The sequence below is a fragment of the Pimephales promelas genome, chromosome 22 (assembly GCF_988280905.1).
Source record: "Pimephales promelas chromosome 22, fPimPro1.hap1.1, whole genome shotgun sequence".
Classification (NCBI taxonomy): domain Eukaryota; kingdom Metazoa; phylum Chordata; class Actinopteri; order Cypriniformes; family Leuciscidae; genus Pimephales; species Pimephales promelas.
The window spans coordinates 11620580-11636405 of record NC_142790.1 but is presented as its reverse complement, the minus strand read 5'-3'; the positions used below and the strand labels follow the sequence as shown (position 1 = coordinate 11636405).

The 15826-nt window shown below is 40.8% G+C and overlaps 2 protein-coding genes across 2 annotated transcripts; both read left to right on the top strand.

Annotated features, from left to right (window-relative positions):
- Positions 1–2466: 2466 nt before the first annotated feature.
- LOC148969555 (extracellular superoxide dismutase [Cu-Zn]-like) lies at positions 2467–3229 on the top strand. Its single transcript, XM_089125628.1, has one exon. It carries the CDS (start codon positions 2467–2469, stop codon positions 3124–3126), a length of 660 nt encoding a protein of 219 aa, XP_088981754.1. The 3' UTR covers positions 3127–3229.
- Positions 3230–5666: 2437 nt separating this feature from the next.
- LOC148969554 (extracellular superoxide dismutase [Cu-Zn]-like) lies at positions 5667–6385 on the top strand. The gene has a single exon (XM_089125900.1). The coding sequence runs from the start codon at positions 5672–5674 to the stop codon at positions 6329–6331; it is 660 nt and encodes a 219-aa protein (XP_088982026.1). The 5' UTR covers positions 5667–5671; the 3' UTR covers positions 6332–6385.
- The last annotated feature ends 9441 nt before the right edge of the window (positions 6386–15826 follow it).

Below are 15826 nucleotides of genomic sequence, written 5' to 3'. Positions count from 1 at the left end.
GTTTGCTTAAATATTCAAGTAACTGCATTACAAAGTTCTTTAGTAATATTTTTGTCTAATTTTACCAAAAATGGGAAGATGATAGCGATGTGGAGCACTAATCACTCAACCCTTTAATGCATTGCGAATCAACATAGCTTGTATGATTTCCATTTCCCGAGAGTAGATGTTAAAATTTTGTGCTGATTTGTACTCCGCTTTCGCCAAGATAAGCACAAACTAAGACGTAGCTTTCCAATGGCATACGCTTTTCCATCCATTTACACTTATTTCCTTCTGTCCGGTGTTAATGGCTGCAGGGTACTTGGCGCGTCATCACACACAATGGCTGCAACCACAGTGTGGTCTCCCCAGTGGACCAGCACGACAACCGTCTGCATTGAGCCGAGTTGGGGACATCTCTGACTCCCGTCCTTAAAGGATCAACTCCAGGCCAAACCCTGGTAAGTACGCGGGTAATGGATCCACTTCAAGACAGACCAGGACAGCAAGAATCGGCTCCAAGCCGAACAACGGTGGGTGTACAGGTAATGGCTCTTCTTCCAGGACAGTCAAGGCAACGGGAGATGAGTAACTCGCGTCTCTAACGGATCGGCTCCAGGCCGGACAATGGTAGGTACACGGGTAATGCCTCCTCTTCAAGACAAGCCAGGACAGCAAGAATCGGCTCCAAGCCGAACAACGGTGGGTGTACAGGTAATGGCTCCTCTTCCAGGCAGGCTAAGACAGCGGGGAATGAATTGCTCAGGTCGCTATATAAGACACACTCAACAAACACTGGTTAGGAAGACGCAACGCCCCTCGAGTTTAGGCGATCCAGCAGGTCAAAGCCACAAACTAAGGCGGGACTTTACTCCTCACACTCATGTATTCAGCAAAGCACTTCAAACGTGCAACTATCCACAATCTGCACTGCAATCCACACACTCACAGTGAACTGGGGCCTTTGCTCGTAGCTCCAAACGGGTTCCTCGTCTTTGGTGTGACTATAACTCTGGGACAGGTGCGGGGGCTGAATCCTCGTCCTTGAAGTATTTGGCCTCAAAGACGTCATGAAGGGTGGACAACGCATGGCTGGTTTTGAGAGATCAGAACATCATAATGTTAGTTTGAAGCAAACAATAATCCGACTAGTGCATACATAAGGGAACCAGATCTTCAACTTCGAGGAGATTATAGCTCAAAGACAGCACGAGAGATGGATAACAACAAACATATGGGCCTTGAAAAACCAGGACATCAAAGTGTTTAGTTCCCAACCAGTAATCATCCGACCATCGCATCCGTATGGGAACAACAAGTTTTGAGGATCAATATAGAAGGTAGTGTGGTACCTAACTGGTACCTAATGAAAATGAGAATTTATGCTATAATCTAGCTGGCTCATTTACAGTCTCTACATGAGTGCAAGATTGTTCATTAATGTGCACTGTCTTGAATAAGTAAATAAAGAGTGTACAAAAAGCAAGAAATTACTCGAGATCTCATAAATTAAAACAGTCAAAAACAAACAGTCACATTTACAGTAGAAACCTTTGAGCAGTTGGTTTAAGAAACATCAACACTGCCACACATCACACTCATCAGCATACAGTGGCTTTTCATATTTAGAGTTTATTTGTTCTTTCACACATTATTTTTCTATGACTGTCAGTAAAAATAGGTTTGGGGATATTTTTCAGGTTTAGTTTATTTCTGGGTACAAATCTGTCCCTAAACTATGGCTGATCCCCCCCCCCCCACCCCACAGGCAAACAAAGGGAGCTAAATGAAAGACAGGTGAACTTAATTAGAGACTAACAGACTAATATGGTTAACTTGTAGCTCCACATGAGTTCCTATAAGAGCAACAGTTTGATTGTAAAGGAACATTCTCTCAACCCCAGTTCAGGATTGCACATGGATTAAGTTTCGGAGTGTTTCTTTGGATTTTCAACTATACGGTGATGGTCCTATGCTGTTTTTGATTTGTTTTTTTCTCTCTCCATTCTTGCAAACATTGACTTGAATTAGTACAACAAAAAGGTTGTTTTTTTTAAATTCACTTCACTTGCCCTTGTGACAAAGTGCACTTTAGCATTTAAGTAAATAAAACTTTAAAATATACATAAGTGCAAGAATATAATGTTTTCAGACTTAATTGCCTGTTTATAGAACTGTAAATAAAACTGTGTTCTAGTTTAAAAGTACTGTATATGCAGTTAGCTGAAACAGTCATTGGTTTGACCCAAGCTTATCTCTCTATATATAATTACATAACTACTTGTATTGTCTTTGAAATATGGTTCGTGTAGTACTAAATTTACTGGGCATTTATGGTCAATTAACATTTAATCTGGTTGTGGTGTTTTACCTAATGCAACTTCTACTCTCAGAGCTTTAAACCGTATTCTATCAAACATACCATGTTCTTAAACGGAATGATTTCACTGAATCCAATCTTCATTGTAGGCTATAAAGATCAACATGGAGAAAATGGTCCTACAAATCCCTCTGATATTGCTGGTGCTGCATATACAAGGAGGAGAGTTGACTAGAAGTCCAGTTTGTTCACCCATTGCCGAAGCTCCACAGCCGGAAGTCGTGGAGTTCAACAACACGATCTATGCCACTTGTGAAGTAACTCCCAGCCCCAATTTGCCACGTTCCCAGCCAAAGATCTTTGGGCAAATCCTCTTCAAGCAGGTCTTCCCCGATGGAGTTTTAGAGGTGAAAGTCAACCTCCGTGGTTTCCCTGCCAAGGATCGTCAAGAGCGTGCCATTGACGTCCATCGGTATGGAGACCTCAGTCAAGGCAGCGTCACTGTTGGTCCTCCTTACAATCCAAATGGTGTTGACCGCCCAAGTCGTCCTGGAGACATGGGCAACTTTGCTTCTGAGAAAGGAGTTATAAGGCTGTCCCTGGATCTCCCAGAGGCCAAGCTCTTCGGGGCTCATTCCATTCTGGGACGTTCGGTGGTGGTTCACGAGAAGGAGGGTCATTTTGGAATGGGGTCAGATGAGGAGAGTCAACAGAGTGGGTGTTCTGGACCGATAATTGCTTATGGTGTCATTGGTATTACTTCTCCAAGTCTGTGGGAGAAGACTGGACCGCTCCCCAGGAAAACCTGTGGAGGAGGTCACTGAGAGGCGGATATGGTGGAAAAGCAGATTCAAATGGGATAATCATGATTTTTTCCTTGTGTGTTTGCATATGTCCTACATTAAAGTGATTCTTAATACTCTGAAATGATATCCCTAGATTTATTGCCATTACAAACCCTTCCAATGCTTTTGACTGGTTTCCTGGTGTCCAGCAATTCCTGTCTGTTTTGGTCTTTTCAGAGACTTTTTGGCCATCGCTCCCAATAGTAAACCGCTCCACTCTTTAAAAAAAAAAGTCCACTTTACCTGCGTTCATCCTATAGTTTAAGTTTGCTTGTACTGTGCTTAATGGGTTTACACTTTCGGAGCATGACAATGGTCTATAAATATACACTATTTCTCTAAATGGTAAAAGAGATTTGCTTGATGCTATGACACTGATGGGTGTGACCACACCTCAAGGGTAGCTAGGGGAGGGTGGGGCACAACATAATGCCTTTTGACTTTATCAGTTTGTGTAAATCTGCTTGGGGTTTAGTGTATTTATTTTCCCACATGACACACTCAACAAACACTGGTTAGGAAGACGCAACGCCCCTCGAGTTTAGGCGATCCAGCAGGTCAAAGCCACAAACTAAGGTGGGACTTTACTCCTCACACTCATGTATTCAGCAAAGCACTTAAAACGTGCAACTATCCACAATCTGCACTGCAATCCACACACTCACAGTGAACTGGGGCCTTTGCTCGTAGCTCCGAACGGGTTCCTCGTCTTTGGTGTGACTAACTCTGGGACAGGTGCGGGGGCTGAATCCTCGTCCTTGAAGTATTTGGCCTCAAAGATGTCATGAAGGGTGGACAACGCATGGCTGGTTTTGAGAGATCAGAACATCATAATGTTAGTTTGAAGCAAACAATAATCCGACTAGTGCATACATAAGGGAACCAGATCTTCAACTTCGAGGAGATTATAGCTCAAAGACAGCACGAGAGATGGATAACAACAAACATATGGGCCTTGAAAAACCAGGACATCAAAGTGTTTAGTTCCCAACCAGTAATCATCCGACCATCACATCCGTATGGGAACAACAAGTTTTGAGGATCAATATAGAAGGTAGTGTGGTACCAAACTGGTACCTAATGAAAATGAGAATTTATGCTATAATCTAGCTGGCTCATTTACAGTCTCTACACGAGTGCAAGATTGTTCATTAATGTGCACTGTCTTGAATAAGTAAATAAAGAGTGTACAAAAAGCAAGAAATTACTCGAGATCTCATAAATTAAAACAGTCACATTTACAGTAGAAACCTTTGAGCAGTTGGTTTAAGAAGCATCAACACTGCCACACATCACAATCATCAGCATACAGTGGCTTTTCATATTTAGAGTTTATTTGTTCTTTCACACATTATTTTTCTATGACTGTCAGTAAAAATAGGTTTGGGGATATTTTTCAGGTTTAGTTTATTTCTGGGTACAAATCTGTCCCTAAACTATGGCTGACCCTCCCACAGGCAAAGAAAGGGAGCTAAATGAAAGACAGGTGAACTTAATTAGTGACTAACAGACTAATATGGTTAACTTGTAGCTCCACATGAGTTCCTATAAGAGCAACAGTTTGATTGTAAAGGAACATTCTCTCAACCCCAGTTCAGGATTGCACATGGATTAAGTGTCGGAGGGTTTCTTTGGATTTTCAACTATACGGTAATGGTCCTATGCTGTTTTTGATTCGTTTTTTTCTCTCTCCATTCTTGCAAACATTGACTTGAATTAGTACAACGAAAAGGTTTTTTTGTTGTTTTTTTTAAATTCACTTTACTTGCCCTTGTGACAAAGTGCACTTTAGCATTTAAGTAAATAAAACTTTAAAATATACATAAGTGCAAGAATATAATGTTTTCAGACTTAATTGCCTGTTTATAGAAATGTAAATAAAACTGTGTTCTAGTTTAAAAGTACTGTATATGCAGTTAGCTGAAACAGTCATTGGTTTGACCCAACCTTATCTCTCTATATATAATTACACAACTACTTGTATTGTCTTTGAAATATGGTTCGTGTAGTACTAAATTTACTGGGCATTTATGGTCAATTAACATAATTTCTATTAAATTCTAAATGCAGTTAAATATTCTCCCTAGTCTTTTCCATAGGCCTTTGCCTGCACTCATCATAGTGTGATTTACATCCACCTGTGTGTGTCATTGGCTTTTTAATGTATAAGCCCTCTGGTGGGCACTAATGTAAGGTATGGTATGTACACTTAAGTGGGTTTTTATAATTCATCAGAGTTCTATTATCTGCAAGCAGACCTACCGTTGTATTTTCAAGATTTGAAGTACAAGTACACATTCAAATAAGCACGCTTTTTCACAAGGCTACATGACCATTAAAAAGTCCAATTTCTTTCGTGATTTTTTTTTTTTTTTTTTTCTTTGCAAACTAATCTGGTTGTGGTGTTTTACCTAACGCAACTTATACTCTCAGAGCTTTAAACCGTATTCTATCAAACATACTATGTTCTTAAACGGAATGATTTCACTGAATCCAATCTTCATTGTAGGCTATAAAGATCAACATGGAGAAAATGGTCCTACAAATCCCTCTGATATTGCTGGTGCTGCATATACAAGGAGGAGAGTTGACTAGAAGTCCAGTTTGTTCACCCATTGCCGAAGCTCCACAGCCGGAAGTCGTGGAGTTCAACAACACGATCTTTGCCACTTGTGAAGTAACTCCCAGCCCCAATTTGCCACGTTCCCAGCCAAAGATCTTTGGGCAAATCCTCTTCAAGCAGGTCTTCCCCGATGGAGTTTTAGAGGTGAAAGTCAACCTCCGTGGTTTCCCTGCCAAGGATCGTCAAGAGCGTGCCATTGACGTCCATCGGTATGGAGACCTCAGTCAAGGCAGCGTCACTGTTGGTCCTCCTTACAATCCAAATGGTGTTGACCGCCCAAGTCGTCCTGGAGACATGGGCAACTTTGCTTCTGAGAAAGGAGTTATAAGGCTGTCCCTGGATCTCCCAGAGGCCAAGCTCTTCGGGGCTCATTCCATTCTGGGACGTTCGGTGGTGGTTCACGAGAAGGAGGGTCATTTTGGAATGGGGTCAGATGAGGAGAGTCAACAGAGTGGGTGTTCTGGACCGATAATTGCTTATGGTGTCATTGGTATTACTTCTCCAAGTCTGTGGGAGAAGACTGGACCGCTCCCCAGGAAAACCTGTGGAGGAGGTCACTGAGAGGCGGATATGGTGGAAAAGCAGATTCGAATGGGATAATCATGATTTTTTCCTTGTGTGTTTGCATATGTCCTACATTAAAGTGATTCTTAATACTCTGAAATGATATCCCTAGATTTATTGCCATTACAAACCCTTCCAATGCTTTTGACTGGTTTCCTGGTGTCCAGCAATTCCTGTCTGTTTTGGTCTTTTCAGAGACTTTTTGGCCATCGCTCCCAATAGTAAACCGCTCCACTCTTAAAAAAAAAAAAGTCCACTTTACCTGCGTTCATCCTATAGTTTAAGTTTGCTTGTACTGTGCTTAATGGGTTTACACTTTCGGAGCATGACAATGGTCTATAAATATACACTATTTCTCTAAATGATACAAGAGATTTGCTTGATGCTATGACACTGATGGGTGTGACCACACCTCAAGGGTAGCTAGGGGAGGGTGGGGCACAACATAATGCCTTTTGACTTTATCAGTTTGTGTAAATCTGCTTGGGGTTTAGTGTATTTATTTTCCCACATGACACACTCAACAAACACTGGTTAGGAAGACGCAACGCCCCTCGAGTTTAGGCGATCCAGCAGGTCAAAGCCACAAACTAAGGTGGGACTTTACTCCTCACACTCATGTATTCAGCAAAGCACTTAAAACGTGCAACTATCCACAATCTGCACTGCAATCCACACACTCACAGTGAACTGGGGCCTTTGCTCGTAGCTCCGAACGGGTTCCTCGTCTTTGGTGTGACTATAACTCTGGGACAGGTGCGGGGGCTGAATCCTCGTCCTTGAAGTATTTGGCCTCAAAGACGTCATGAAGGGTGGACAACGCATGGCTGGTTTTGAGAGATCAGAACATCATAATGTTAGTTTGAAGCAAACAATAATCCGACTAGTGCATACATAAGGGAACCAGATCTTCAACTTCGAGGAGATTATAGCTCAAAGACAGCACGAGAGATGGATAACAACAAACATATGGGCCTTGAAAAACCAGGACATCAAAGTGTTTAGTTCCCAACCAGTAATCATCCGACCATCACATCCGTATGGGAACAACAAGTTTTGAGGATCAATATAGAAGGTAGTGTGGTACCAAACTGGTACCTAATGAAAATGAGAATTTATGCTATAATCTAGCTGGCTCATTTACAGTCTCTACACGAGTGCAAGATTGTTCATTAATGTGCACTGTCTTGAATAAGTAAATAAAGAGTGTACAAAAAGCAAGAAATTACTCGAGATCTCATAAATTAAAACAGTCACATTTACAGTAGAAACCTTTGAGCAGTTGGTTTAAGAAGCATCAACACTGCCACACATCACAATCATCAGCATACAGTGGCTTTTCATATTTAGAGTTTATTTGTTCTTTCACACATTATTTTTCTATGACTGTCAGTAAAAATAGGTTTGGGGATATTTTTCAGGTTTAGTTTATTTCTGGGTACAAATCTGTCCCTAAACTATGGCTGACCCTCCCACAGGCAAAGAAAGGGAGCTAAATGAAAGACAGGTGAACTTAATTAGTGACTAACAGACTAATATGGTTAACTTGTAGCTCCACATGAGTTCCTATAAGAGCAACAGTTTGATTGTAAAGGAACATTCTCTCAACCCCAGTTCAGGATTGCACATGGATTAAGTGTCGGAGGGTTTCTTTGGATTTTCAACTATACGGTAATGGTCCTATGCTGTTTTTGATTCGTTTTTTTCTCTCTCCATTCTTGCAAACATTGACTTGAATTAGTACAACGAAAAGGTTTTTTTGTTGTTGTTTTTTTTAATTCACTTTACTTGCCCTTGTGACAAAGTGCACTTTAGCATTTAAGTAAATAAAACTTTAAAATATACATAAGTGCAAGAATATAATGTTTTCAGACTTAATTGCCTGTTTATAGAAATGTAAATAAAACTGTGTTCTAGTTTAAAAGTACTGTATATGCAGTTAGCTGAAACAGTCATTGGTTTGACCCAACCTTATCTCTCTATATATAATTACACAACTACTTGTATTGTCTTTGAAATATGGTTCGTGTAGTACTAAATTTACTGGGCATTTATGGTCAATTAACATAATTTCTATTAAATTCTAAATGCAGTTAAATATTCTCCCTAGTCTTTTCCATAGGCCTTTGCCTGCAATCATCATAGTGTGATTTACATCCACCTGTGTGTGTCATTGGCTTTTTAATGTATAAGCCCTCTGGTGGGCACTAATGTAAGGTATGGTATGTACACTTAAGTGGGTTTTTATAATTCATCAGAGTTCTATTATCTGCAAGCAGACCTACCGTTGTATTTTCAAGATTTGAAGTACAAGTACACATTCAAATAAGCACGCTTTTTCACAAGGCTACATGACCATTAAAAAGTCCAATTTCTTTCGTGATTTTTTTTTTTTTTTTTTTTTTTTTTTGCAAACTAATCTGGTTGTGGTGTTTTACCTAACGCAACTTATACTCTCAGAGCTTTAAACCGTATTCTATCAAACATACTATGTTCTTAAACGGAATGATTTCACTGAATCCAATCTTCATTGTAGGCTATAAAGATCAACATGGAGAAAATGGTCCTACAAATCCCTCTGATATTGCTGGTGCTGCATATACAAGGAGGAGAGTTGACTAGAAGTCCAGTTTGTTCACCCATTGCCGAAGCTCCACAGCCGGAAGTCGTGGAGTTCAACAACACGATCTATGCCACTTGTGAAGTAACTCCCAGCCCCAATTTGCCACGTTCCCAGCCAAAGATCTTTGGGCAAATCCTCTTCAAGCAGGTCTTCCCCGATGGAGTTTTAGAGGTGAAAGTCAACCTCCGTGGTTTCCCTGCCAAGGATCGTCAAGAGCGTGCCATTGACGTCCATCGGTATGGAGACCTCAGTCAAGGCAGCGTCACTGTTGGTCCTCCTTACAATCCAAATGGTGTTGACCGCCCAAGTCGTCCTGGAGACATGGGCAACTTTGCTTCTGAGAAAGGAGTTATAAGGCTGTCCCTGGATCTCCCAGAGGCCAAGCTCTTCGGGGCTCATTCCATTCTGGGACGTTCGGTGGTGGTTCACGAGAAGGAGGGTCATTTTGGAATGGGGTCAGATGAGGAGAGTCAACAGAGTGGGTGTTCTGGACCGATAATTGCTTATGGTGTCATTGGTATTACTTCTCCAAGTCTGTGGGAGAAGACTGGACCGCTCCCCAGGAAAACCTGTGGAGGAGGTCACTGAGAGGCGGATATGGTGGAAAAGCAGATTCAAATGGGATAATCATGATTTTTTCCTTGTGTGTTTGCATATGTCCTACATTAAAGTGATTCTTAATACTCTGAAATGATATCCCTAGATTTATTGCCATTACAAACCCTTCCAATGCTTTTGACTGGTTTCCTGGTGTCCAGCAATTCCTGTCTGTTTTGGTCTTTTCAGAGACTTTTTGGCCATCGCTCCCAATAGTAAACCGCTCCACTCTTTAAAAAAAAAAGTCCACTTTACCTGCGTTCATCCTATAGTTTAAGTTTGCTTGTACTGTGCTTAATGGGTTTACACTTTCGGAGCATGACAATGGTCTATAAATATACACTATTTCTCTAAATGGTAAAAGAGATTTGCTTGATGCTATGACACTGATGGGTGTGACCACACCTCAAGGGTAGCTAGGGGAGGGTGGGGCACAACATAATGCCTTTTGACTTTATCAGTTTGTGTAAATCTGCTTGGGGTTTAGTGTATTTATTTTCCCACATGACACACTCAACAAACACTGGTTAGGAAGACGCAACGCCCCTCGAGTTTAGGCGATCCAGCAGGTCAAAGCCACAAACTAAGGTGGGACTTTACTCCTCACACTCATGTATTCAGCAAAGCACTTAAAACGTGCAACTATCCACAATCTGCACTGCAATCCACACACTCACAGTGAACTGGGGCCTTTGCTCGTAGCTCCGAACGGGTTCCTCGTCTTTGGTGTGACTAACTCTGGGACAGGTGCGGGGGCTGAATCCTCGTCCTTGAAGTATTTGGCCTCAAAGATGTCATGAAGGGTGGACAACGCATGGCTGGTTTTGAGAGATCAGAACATCATAATGTTAGTTTGAAGCAAACAATAATCCGACTAGTGCATACATAAGGGAACCAGATCTTCAACTTCGAGGAGATTATAGCTCAAAGACAGCACGAGAGATGGATAACAACAAACATATGGGCCTTGAAAAACCAGGACATCAAAGTGTTTAGTTCCCAACCAGTAATCATCCGACCATCACATCCGTATGGGAACAACAAGTTTTGAGGATCAATATAGAAGGTAGTGTGGTACCAAACTGGTACCTAATGAAAATGAGAATTTATGCTATAATCTAGCTGGCTCATTTACAGTCTCTACACGAGTGCAAGATTGTTCATTAATGTGCACTGTCTTGAATAAGTAAATAAAGAGTGTACAAAAAGCAAGAAATTACTCGAGATCTCATAAATTAAAACAGTCACATTTACAGTAGAAACCTTTGAGCAGTTGGTTTAAGAAGCATCAACACTGCCACACATCACAATCATCAGCATACAGTGGCTTTTCATATTTAGAGTTTATTTGTTCTTTCACACATTATTTTTCTATGACTGTCAGTAAAAATAGGTTTGGGGATATTTTTCAGGTTTAGTTTATTTCTGGGTACAAATCTGTCCCTAAACTATGGCTGACCCTCCCACAGGCAAAGAAAGGGAGCTAAATGAAAGACAGGTGAACTTAATTAGTGACTAACAGACTAATATGGTTAACTTGTAGCTCCACATGAGTTCCTATAAGAGCAACAGTTTGATTGTAAAGGAACATTCTCTCAACCCCAGTTCAGGATTGCACATGGATTAAGTGTCGGAGGGTTTCTTTGGATTTTCAACTATACGGTAATGGTCCTATGCTGTTTTTGATTCGTTTTTTTCTCTCTCCATTCTTGCAAACATTGACTTGAATTAGTACAACGAAAAGGTTTTTTTGTTGTTTTTTTTAAATTCACTTTACTTGCCCTTGTGACAAAGTGCACTTTAGCATTTAAGTAAATAAAACTTTAAAATATACATAAGTGCAAGAATATAATGTTTTCAGACTTAATTGCCTGTTTATAGAAATGTAAATAAAACTGTGTTCTAGTTTAAAAGTACTGTATATGCAGTTAGCTGAAACAGTCATTGGTTTGACCCAACCTTATCTCTCTATATATAATTACACAACTACTTGTATTGTCTTTGAAATATGGTTCGTGTAGTACTAAATTTACTGGGCATTTATGGTCAATTAACATAATTTCTATTAAATTCTAAATGCAGTTAAATATTCTCCCTAGTCTTTTCCATAGGCCTTTGCCTGCACTCATCATAGTGTGATTTACATCCACCTGTGTGTGTCATTGGCTTTTTAATGTATAAGCCCTCTGGTGGGCACTAATGTAAGGTATGGTATGTACACTTAAGTGGGTTTTTATAATTCATCAGAGTTCTATTATCTGCAAGCAGACCTACCGTTGTATTTTCAAGATTTGAAGTACAAGTACACATTCAAATAAGCACGCTTTTTCACAAGGCTACATGACCATTAAAAAGTCCAATTTCTTTCGTGATTTTTTTTTTTTTTTTTCTTTGCAAACTAATCTGGTTGTGGTGTTTTACCTAACGCAACTTATACTCTCAGAGCTTTAAACCGTATTCTATCAAACATACTATGTTCTTAAACGGAATGATTTCACTGAATCCAATCTTCATTGTAGGCTATAAAGATCAACATGGAGAAAATGGTCCTACAAATCCCTCTGATATTGCTGGTGCTGCATATACAAGGAGGAGAGTTGACTAGAAGTCCAGTTTGTTCACCCATTGCCGAAGCTCCACAGCCGGAAGTCGTGGAGTTCAACAACACGATCTATGCCACTTGTGAAGTAACTCCCAGCCCCAATTTGCCACGTTCCCAGCCAAAGATCTTTGGGCAAATCCTCTTCAAGCAGGTCTTCCCCGATGGAGTTTTAGAGGTGAAAGTCAACCTCCGTGGTTTCCCTGCCAAGGATCGTCAAGAGCGTGCCATTGACGTCCATCGGTATGGAGACCTCAGTCAAGGCAGCGTCACTGTTGGTCCTCCTTACAATCCAAATGGTGTTGACCGCCCAAGTCGTCCTGGAGACATGGGCAACTTTGCTTCTGAGAAAGGAGTTATAAGGCTGTCCCTGGATCTCCCAGAGGCCAAGCTCTTCGGGGCTCATTCCATTCTGGGACGTTCGGTGGTGGTTCACGAGAAGGAGGGTCATTTTGGAATGGGGTCAGATGAGGAGAGTCAACAGAGTGGGTGTTCTGGACCGATAATTGCTTATGGTGTCATTGGTATTACTTCTCCAAGTCTGTGGGAGAAGACTGGACCGCTCCCCAGGAAAACCTGTGGAGGAGGTCACTGAGAGGCGGATATGGTGGAAAAGCAGATTCGAATGGGATAATCATGATTTTTTCCTTGTGTGTTTGCATATGTCCTACATTAAAGTGATTCTTAATACTCTGAAATGATATCCCTAGATTTATTGCCATTACAAACCCTTCCAATGCTTTTGACTGGTTTCCTGGTGTCCAGCAATTCCTGTCTGTTTTGGTCTTTTCAGAGACTTTTTGGCCATCGCTCCCAATAGTAAACCGCTCCACTCTTAAAAAAAAAAAAGTCCACTTTACCTGCGTTCATCCTATAGTTTAAGTTTGCTTGTACTGTGCTTAATGGGTTTACACTTTCGGAGCATGACAATGGTCTATAAATATACACTATTTCTCTAAATGATACAAGAGATTTGCTTGATGCTATGACACTGATGGGTGTGACCACACCTCAAGGGTAGCTAGGGGAGGGTGGGGCACAACATAATGCCTTTTGACTTTATCAGTTTGTGTAAATCTGCTTGGGGTTTAGTGTATTTATTTTCCCACATGACACACTCAACAAACACTGGTTAGGAAGACGCAACGCCCCTCGAGTTTAGGCGATCCAGCAGGTCAAAGCCACAAACTAAGGTGGGACTTTACTCCTCACACTCATGTATTCAGCAAAGCACTTAAAACGTGCAACTATCCACAATCTGCACTGCAATCCACACACTCACAGTGAACTGGGGCCTTTGCTCGTAGCTCCGAACGGGTTCCTCGTCTTTGGTGTGACTATAACTCTGGGACAGGTGCGGGGGCTGAATCCTCGTCCTTGAAGTATTTGGCCTCAAAGACGTCATGAAGGGTGGACAACGCATGGCTGGTTTTGAGAGATCAGAACATCATAATGTTAGTTTGAAGCAAACAATAATCCGACTAGTGCATACATAAGGGAACCAGATCTTCAACTTCGAGGAGATTATAGCTCAAAGACAGCACGAGAGATGGATAACAACAAACATATGGGCCTTGAAAAACCAGGACATCAAAGTGTTTAGTTCCCAACCAGTAATCATCCGACCATCACATCCGTATGGGAACAACAAGTTTTGAGGATCAATATAGAAGGTAGTGTGGTACCAAACTGGTACCTAATGAAAATGAGAATTTATGCTATAATCTAGCTGGCTCATTTACAGTCTCTACACGAGTGCAAGATTGTTCATTAATGTGCACTGTCTTGAATAAGTAAATAAAGAGTGTACAAAAAGCAAGAAATTACTCGAGATCTCATAAATTAAAACAGTCACATTTACAGTAGAAACCTTTGAGCAGTTGGTTTAAGAAGCATCAACACTGCCACACATCACAATCATCAGCATACAGTGGCTTTTCATATTTAGAGTTTATTTGTTCTTTCACACATTATTTTTCTATGACTGTCAGTAAAAATAGGTTTGGGGATATTTTTCAGGTTTAGTTTATTTCTGGGTACAAATCTGTCCCTAAACTATGGCTGACCCTCCCACAGGCAAAGAAAGGGAGCTAAATGAAAGACAGGTGAACTTAATTAGTGACTAACAGACTAATATGGTTAACTTGTAGCTCCACATGAGTTCCTATAAGAGCAACAGTTTGATTGTAAAGGAACATTCTCTCAACCCCAGTTCAGGATTGCACATGGATTAAGTGTCGGAGGGTTTCTTTGGATTTTCAACTATACGGTAATGGTCCTATGCTGTTTTTGATTCGTTTTTTTCTCTCTCCATTCTTGCAAACATTGACTTGAATTAGTACAACGAAAAGGTTTTTTTGTTGTTTTTTTTTTTAATTCACTTTACTTGCCCTTGTGACAAAGTGCACTTTAGCATTTAAGTAAATAAAACTTTAAAATATACATAAGTGCAAGAATATAATGTTTTCAGACTTAATTGCCTGTTTATAGAAATGTAAATAAAACTGTGTTCTAGTTTAAAAGTACTGTATATGCAGTTAGCTGAAACAGTCATTGGTTTGACCCAACCTTATCTCTCTATATATAATTACACAACTACTTGTATTGTCTTTGAAATATGGTTCGTGTAGTACTAAATTTACTGGGCATTTATGGTCAATTAACATAATTTCTATTAAATTCTAAATGCAGTTAAATATTCTCCCTAGTCTTTTCCATAGGCCTTTGCCTGCACTCATCATAGTGTGATTTACATCCACCTGTGTGTGTCATTGGCTTTTTAATGTATAAGCCCTCTGGTGGGCACTAATGTAAGGTATGGTATGTACACTTAAGTGGGTTTTTATAATTCATCAGAGTTCTATTATCTGCAAGCAGACCTACCGTTGTATTTTCAAGATTTGAAGTACAAGTACACATTCAAATAAGCACGCTTTTTCACAAGGCTACATGACCATTAAAAAGTCCAATTTCTTTCGTGATTTTTTTTTTTTTTTTCTTTGCAAACTAATCTGGTTGTGGTGTTTTACCTAACGCAACTTATACTCTCAGAGCTTTAAACCGTATTCTATCAAACATACTATGTTCTTAAACGGAATGATTTCACTGAATCCAATCTTCATTGTAGGCTATAAAGATCAACATGGAGAAAATGGTCCTACAAATCCCTCTGATATTGCTGGTGCTGCATATACAAGGAGGAGAGTTGACTAGAAGTCCAGTTTGTTCACCCATTGCCGAAGCTCCACAGCCGGAAGTCGTGGAGTTCAACAACACGATCTATGCCACTTGTGAAGTAACTCCCAGCCCCAATTTGCCACGTTCCCAGCCAAAGATCTTTGGGCAAATCCTCTTCAAGCAGGTCTTCCCCGATGGAGTTTTAGAGGTGAAAGTCAACCTCCGTGGTTTCCCTGCCAAGGATCGTCAAGAGCGTGCCATTGACGTCCATCGGTATGGAGACCTCAGTCAAGGCAGCGTCACTGTTGGTCCTCCTTACAATCCAAATGGTGTTGACCGCCCAAGTCGTCCTGGAGACATGGGCAACTTTGCTTCTGAGAAAGGAGTTATAAGGCTGTCCCTGGATCTCCCAGAGGCCAAGCTCTTCGGGGCTCATTCCATTCTGGGACGTTCGGTGGTGGTTCACGAGAAGGAGGGTCATTTTGGAATGGGGTCA

Excerpts from the sequence above, each read along its gene's own strand:
- LOC148969555 (XM_089125628.1), top strand. The coding sequence starts at position 2,467 with ATGGAGAAAATGGTCCTACAAATCCCTCTGATATTGCTGGTGCTGCAT.
- LOC148969554 (XM_089125900.1), top strand. The coding sequence starts at position 5,672 with ATGGAGAAAATGGTCCTACAAATCCCTCTGATATTGCTGGTGCTGCAT.